This window comes from Wolffia australiana, chromosome 7 (assembly GCF_029677425.1).
Source record: "Wolffia australiana isolate 7733 chromosome 7, ASM2967742v1".
NCBI lineage: Eukaryota > Viridiplantae > Streptophyta > Magnoliopsida > Alismatales > Araceae > Wolffia > Wolffia australiana.
In genome coordinates this window covers 18,339,419-18,347,079 of record NC_135841.1, presented here as the reverse complement: position 1 = coordinate 18,347,079, position 7,661 = coordinate 18,339,419, and the positions used below count along the sequence as shown (strand labels likewise).

The window sequence follows — 7,661 nt, the reverse complement described above, 5'->3', positions numbered from 1 at the left end:
CAAGCATGATGATGACATTTTTTATAAGTGATGATGATCACTTAAAAATATTTAAATGGAAAATTTTCAATATGTTACATTTGGAGCAGTAATTTGGGGGTAACAGTGAAGATATGAATATAGATTCATAATGATATTTTAAAATTACATAATTGTTTTCCTTTGAAATTACTTTTTTTTACCTTGCAATCACCATACATTATAACATTATTTATTATGTTGCAATTGAAAAAACTATATCATTATTGGTTTTTACCTCGCACATAAAAAAGAGGAAGACATTTTATAATTATAATTTTTTTTCCTATATAGAAAACATTTTTGTGTTTTGTATCATGCAGGTCATTTTTTGAGAAACATTTTTTAACTACTTATTGACTGGTATTACGTCACAAAATATATAGTTTCCTAACCAATGGGTATTAATTCAGGAAAACAAAACCCCAACCCCAAATATGAATATTATAACATCAATGATCATGACTTCAGTTGAAAATATGAATCTCATGAGAATATCTCTAACTAGGACTCAATATTGTGATGTTATTAACTTTTTAATTTATAAAATTGAGAAAATAATTTTCTCATCCAGACGAATATAATCTTATATCATCCCTATATAAAACATTTTCTATATTTCAAGTCATATTATACATAATCTTATACCCCATATTATGAAATCTTACTTAAATACTGATCTGAATTTGAATCCAATAAATAGTCATCATTATACACAATTTATGAAATACACATTATTAATTTATAATAGATAGTTGAATAAGAATACTTAAGTTTATGAGGAATAATTATTTGTTAGCCTGTTTTATCTAAGAGACTCTTTTTATGTCTAGATTCATAGTATGAGGCATCTGTACTTTCCACAACTATTATAACAAAGGTAAATTTGAGATATATTTTTTATATTTTATGGAATTTAGATAAGTTTGAGATATATATGTCATAGAAAAATAAAATAAAATAAAATTATCTATTGTCAATAAATTGCATCAAAAGGTTCTTAAAATTTCAAACCGACTTTTTTTAGAATGGTAAAGAATACATGGGAGATTAATCAACCATAAATCATTATTATAATAAAAATAAATACATTAAATACTATTATATGGAGTTCTAGAGTATCATTTTGAATGGCGGATCCTGGGTTAAAATTAAGAATCAAATATTATACTCGATGATCAAAACTAAATGAGTTTTGAGGAACATGTTCTCTTACTCAAACTTGAAGATTTCTTGTTGAAAAAGAGGAATTAAAAACCTTGAAAGTGACAAACACCATTCAAATATTGAACGCGTAATAATGAGGACAAACTCTAATTTTTTTCTTGCTAATCCAAAAATAATACAAGGAACACAAATATTATATTATACATCCTAAATTTAATAAATAAAATCTAAGATTAAAATGGGAACAGTGTATATTGGCTAACAAATTATTGAAAATTTTAATAAATTAAATACATAATAATATATTGGGTAACATAATATTTCTCAGTGTGTCCAACAACCGCTTTGTCATTTGTAAATAAAAAAAATCTCAATCTTTTCCATTTCACAAAGATATCTCTAGATTTATCATCTAGACCCCTTGCCTCTTCATTTGGTTCCTCACATCCATAAGAGACTTAAATGTGGCCCAGTTCATTATAAAATCAGCAGGAAATTGCATGAGAACCGTTTGCAGAACGTGAGACCAGTATGGCATAACTTCTGATCCATAACCAACGCACCTCAATGCTGAATTTGCATATTGTGAAGGGGTTGGAACAAACATGGATGGCTTGAAAGTTGGTACCATTTTTGTCGCCACAATCCATGGAATCTTAGTCAAATAAAGCAAAGAGATGAGTCAGCGAAATAGTTGTATGCCATACGGTGCAGGAAAATTTATGAAATATGACTAATATCGATCCATTAAAAATGTGAGGCTTCTCACATCGTTTTTCTTTTTTGAATGAACATTAAAACCATTTGACAATTACAACCACGGTAGGATAGACGTACTACACATGACATCTGAGACTCAATTTGAAGTAGAAGCTTTAAAATATTTCAGTTGAAATCCCTTTCATATCATTTCGTTTTGAAGGGGACAGTCGATTATGTCAACGGACAAACATATTATAACTATAAAAGAGAAGGGAAAATAAAACACTTACCTGACATTGGACGTGAATACCCCTTTGTCTGTACTCGGTGTGCAAACACTTTGAAAAACATCTAATATACCTGAAATTAATGAGAGATTTTTTTTTTAAAAAAATCAATTGATTCACAGTCCATGTAAGACATTTACGCGCTTGTTTCTCCTTAACTAATCCACCATGTTATTTCAGACTTTCAGCAGATCGGTAGGTAACTAGATTGACAGGTGGGTACACAGAAGGACAGGCAAACAGGTAGATGGCTAGAAATAAAGATAAACATATAGAAAGATGAAGAGACATACGTACATGCAGATAGACAGCAGACAGAGAGACAGATGGATAGAAAGATAGATAGATAGATGGATGGATGGGTGATTTGATTGATGTGTGTTTTAATTGACGATTGGTGGATAGTGAATTGAAGGTATCGGACCTTTTGGTGCTGCTATACACAGAGAACAGCGGGAACGCCGGAATCGTTGTGTTGCCGGAGCCGATATTGATAATGGCGCCCTTTCTCCTCTCCAACATTCCCGGAAGGAGAACGGTAGAAATAATCGTAGGCACCACCACATTCACGTTGATAATGTCCGACCAGAACTTCCCATCAATCTCATGAAGAAACGTCGGTGCAGTCTGCATAAGCCCTGCGTTATTAAGAAGTATCCCAACATCGACGTCTTTAGTGGCACCCTTCAATTCTCTTATCCCTTCTCCGATGTCCTCGGCAAAATCCATGACCACAGTTTTCAATTCGACGCTTGGCACTTGGGCTTTCATTTCAGCGCAGAGTTGGCTGAGTTTGATGGGGTTCCGTCCAACGAGGACAAGGTTAAGGCCTCGGCGGGCGAGCTCAAAGGCCATGGCTTTGCCAATGCCGTCCGTCGGACCAGTAACGACTGCCCATTTGCCGAAGTCTACTACATTCTTTGAAGGACGGAGAAAAGAGTAGAGGCCTCGTAGGATGGATAAGAATAACCTAAGCACGGAGAGCGTACCCACTGAGAAGCAAAGGATAATCCATGATGGCTGGGACACGAGTGTTTCGGTGATGCGTATCTCCATTGATAGATCCCTCCCGTAGAGAATCCCGCTTGTACAGGGAGAATATAGTGTGTATATTAGTTGAAAGATCGTAGTGCACATGCGTAAAAACTAAATATTGATTGATGACGCACGTTTGAAAATTTCTAGTTCGCTATTTCGCCACGTACAGAGACGAGGAGAGAGGATAAGGAGCGATGGACTTGGAAAACAGTTATCCACGCAAAAGTTGTGGCGTGTAGAGAGGATGAGATGAACAGATGATTCACTTAGAGACTTGTGGCCATCATTCCATGCATGCAATTTCTACTCAAGATCAGTATTTCAATTGAAGACTAGTTGATGTTTCTCGAATACCGAGCGTATCTTGTGATACTCTCAAGTTAGGGGCTTTATCTAGCCCTTTTTATTAAAATTAATCTCTATGTTTTACCTTAGGTGTATGGATTTGATAATCTGTTCTTAGGTGAGAAAAAGAGAGAGCGAACTAGGATAATCGAATGGAAGGATAAATGATTTTTATATTCTTAGGAGAAATTAGGTGGTGGAAAAAACTAAAGATGTATGAAATGATATAGAAGGAGAGTACGAAAATAAAAGAGGATCAATGTGAACAAGATTTTCCGAGGAAAAAAAGAAACTTCGAGTTGTACGAAAGACGGGTTTAAGAAATGGATTTATATGAAGATAAGAGTACAGGGAGAAGATGGAAAATCCTTCGAAGATCTCCTAAGAAAAAAAAATCAACGTTAGAGATTCGAGATACCAACCTGAGCCTGCATATTTCTCCGAGACCAAGACTTTTTACAGGAGCAACGATAAGTAAAGAACCAATATTAATCTTCAACCAGATCTATCCATCTGGTTGAAGGAAAGCTCTGTAATGGGTCCAGAAAAATCTAGGGAAACCTCCAAAAAGTGAGGATAGAAAAGAAAAAAAAGGCTTTTATCCCCAGAATACCCCTCTATCTTACCGTATCTACTTTCCATGTCATTTTCTCTTATCTTGAAGTGCTTTAGAAACCCTTCTTCTTTGATTTCGTGCCTCCATTTAGTTAAGTAAGATAGGGGAAGTGCAGCCTGGAAAGTTAGTGGCCATCTTTCATTTACCCAACCTCTGTCTTATCCCCATATGTGCAATTGCCCAGTTGTGGCCCTAAAAGCTCCAAGTTGGTTACGCCCTCTTGGTCCATCCATCTTTAAGCATCTTAAATAACTTTACTATCAGTTCCTACAAATTCCTGCACTCACGAGGCAATAAAATATTTCAAAGAATTTAAACATCTTGATTTACACGAATCAGCACAGTTAATCAAGAAATAATTCAAATATACTCGGGTGTTTATAGCATTTGGGCAAGGTACTTATTAAGTTCATGATAAATAATGGCATCCATTATTTTCATAAGATTATACATCATAATTAATGTCATAATGTATATCAAATATTGGTAAAACTAATTTCAATAAAATCGTAAATTGGAACGCGCTACACATAATTCATTATTTGGAATTTGTAACATGATATGTACATTACTTAAACTCTTGGATACCTTATGATACCGTTTGTCATTTTTGCGAAATAAAATGCATAAATATATTAATAAATATGTAATCGAGAAAAAATATTCATGATGTAACCCATCATGTTGGTTATCTATCTTCAATTCCTTGATTTTAAAATTGTTACATGTTGGTTAACAATGAGTTCCACTTTTATTAGTTTTTCGCAGTACATGCAGTGACCTTTATTTTATCCCATTATTCTTCTGTTTCTTATTACCAAGTCACTGTTATAATTATATGACTTACTGCAACAAAATATTTCTGAATGAATTTTCTTAGTTTATACTGGACAAGTTTTAGCATTATCTTCCCAAACCTGTGAATATAGAGGCTCCCAAAATTTTCTGGTTAATTATGTTAATAGATATTAACATATTTATGGTAAGATCATGTATCTACTTAATTTTTTTCCAATTGTCATTTTATAGAATGATCTCAACAATAATTGCATGAGGTGATTTTAGTTATTTATTATGTATTTTAGTAATGCTAATTTATTTTCAATACCACTTCTAAAATATTTACTTGGATACGTTTCTATGATTGTAGTTAATATCAAAAATTACACCTTAAGAAAGACTGAAAAAATAAAATTACTTTTCAAATCTGAATTCATATAATTTTTAATAATGACCATTTAAATTATTTTGATAGATATTTTAAAAACAAGCTTTTGAGAAAAATGGCCACTCAAAGTTCATTATGGGAGACAGGATAAAATTATCATTTTTAAAGGTTAGCGAGGGAGAAAATAGGTATTGGATTAACCATTATAGGTATTGGTATCGAACTTAAAAAAAAACCTATTTTTAATTTTTCTCTATATTTATTCATTTTTTCACATTTCAAGATTGGATTGACCATTAATTGTGAGAAGTATTTGTATTTTGATAATAAAATTTCAAAATGGTCTATATTATGGAAATTTCAATTCAGAAAATATAATATTTTTAATCATTATATGTAAAAAATCATTTTTATGAGTATTCCAAATAAAACTTTCAACCTCAGAAAACTGGAGCTGAAAACTAGATCAAGTTCATATCAATTATAGCTGGGCATAGAATCTCCCAGGCTGATCTATGATTCATGAATGAAAATAAACTAAATTAATTCATTAGAGGACACGTTCTAAATCATTAATAAATTATAATGGTATAATATTAACACAAGTAACATGAAAAATCACATGAAGGTCAAGACTCTGCTTAATATATTTAACAGACAAAACTACAAAATTCAGAAGTAAAAACAATGCCTCAATCAAACATGCACCTTAAAGTTAGAATGTATTATGGTTCCTGAAGGTTTGACAAATTCATTTGCAGATGTGGAAATAATGCGATAAAAAGTTCTAATGTTTTGAAGGAATATCCACTATTTTGATCTACCTATATGAAGGCATGTATGGACACATAGAAAAAAGTGATGAGAAGGCCGAGAAGTGACAAGTTATCCAATGTGGCTTGATGAAAATAAATTTGTGTATAATTTTTTGGCATCAAATATTTTATTATTTTTTATGATTTTTTTAATAATTCAGGTTAGAAGAACTAAATACCCTATGGTGTTGAATCAGGCAGTAACCCAAAACTGCATTGAAGCATTTGTCTATTTATTATCTCCTTCACTAATACATTTTGGTACATTGGAATATGTATTCTTAGCAACATGGTGTGAACTATAAAGTTATAATTAATATTCACACAAAAAATTACTTTTTCAAAAGAATGATGGATACTCAAAGATAATAAAAAAAATTTATTTTATGTCTTTAAAAAATGAATACAAAGGTTTTGTGAGGCATAACCACTCCTCTTAGATTGAGACATCAGTAATTCAGAACGTACTCTCCCTCACATGGCACTCAAAATATTTAAATCCTCATACGACTGTAATAGTTTCCTCTAGTTTCAAGATTGACTTTCTCACTCTAATCTAATAAGAACATGAGGAAATAATGTTTGCAACTTCAGTATTAAAGTAAAGAGGAAATAAAATCCCTTTATTTATTTCCCATGTATTCAAAACATTTAATTTGAAAAAAACCTTATATATTTAATCTTGAACAGTTGAATCATAATTATATATGGAAAAAATTATGATGAGAATATTGCACCCAAGCCACAAAATAAGGCTTAGGAGACATTAAATACAGTTTGTCTAACTCAGTAACAATGAAATCATAATATTTTTTCAAAATATAATGATTATTGTCATTATATGTAATGTGAAAGGAGGTCCCATTCTATAAATTTGATGCTGAAACAATTTTAACATCAACAAAAAGTTAAGATTATGTTTTTTAACAAATATGGGTATTATGAACCATATGATAACAATTTCTTCTTTGGTTATGTGGTTATTATTTTTGGGTTCTTGTGCCTTTGTTGAATGACAAAAAACTGTTTTTTATGCAACAGAAGCATTAATCAATTTCAAATTGATCTCTAAAATCTAATAAATCATATGTACCTTCTGGGAAACTTATTCCACCCGTGACTTGCTCACTTTGAGATTGTTCTGAAGCATTTCATGTGTGTGGCCTCCAAAAGTATCTACATGATCCAGTTGCTCTTGGATCACCACTTGTTCTTGAAAACCTTGTAGACCTTCTCATCAGGAAGACTCTCTTCTTGGGTGAGTGGAGAAATTCCCATAAGGAAGAAAGGAGTGGCACACAATCTAGCTGTTGCTTAGGTGCCTAAAATGGATGCCCCTTTCCGAATCGACATTTCACATACAATTTTTCTCAAAAACCCATCAAGTAAAATGTAGTCACCAATGCCCCTATGATCTTATGCATGTGACCCTCTAGGCCCATGTACCATTCTAGTTAATAACGTTATCGTCCCAATAAAAAATATTAGCCAGCCTTATTAATTAA

General features: G+C 32.1%; 1 protein-coding gene across 1 annotated transcript; it reads right to left on the bottom strand.

Moving 5' to 3' along the window:
• Positions 1-1,515: 1,515 nt before the first annotated feature.
• On the bottom strand, positions 1,516-4,139 carry LOC144705797 (very-long-chain 3-oxoacyl-CoA reductase 1-like). Its single transcript, XM_078578621.1, has 4 exons — positions 3,980-4,139; positions 2,599-3,258; positions 2,178-2,247; positions 1,516-1,840 (listed from the first exon to the last, which is right to left on the bottom strand). The coding sequence occupies exons 2-4, from the start codon at positions 3,228-3,230 to the stop codon at positions 1,598-1,600; spliced, it is 945 nt and encodes a 314-aa protein (XP_078434747.1). The 5' UTR covers positions 3,231-3,258; positions 3,980-4,139; the 3' UTR covers positions 1,516-1,597.
• Positions 4,140-7,661: the final 3,522 nt, after the last annotated feature.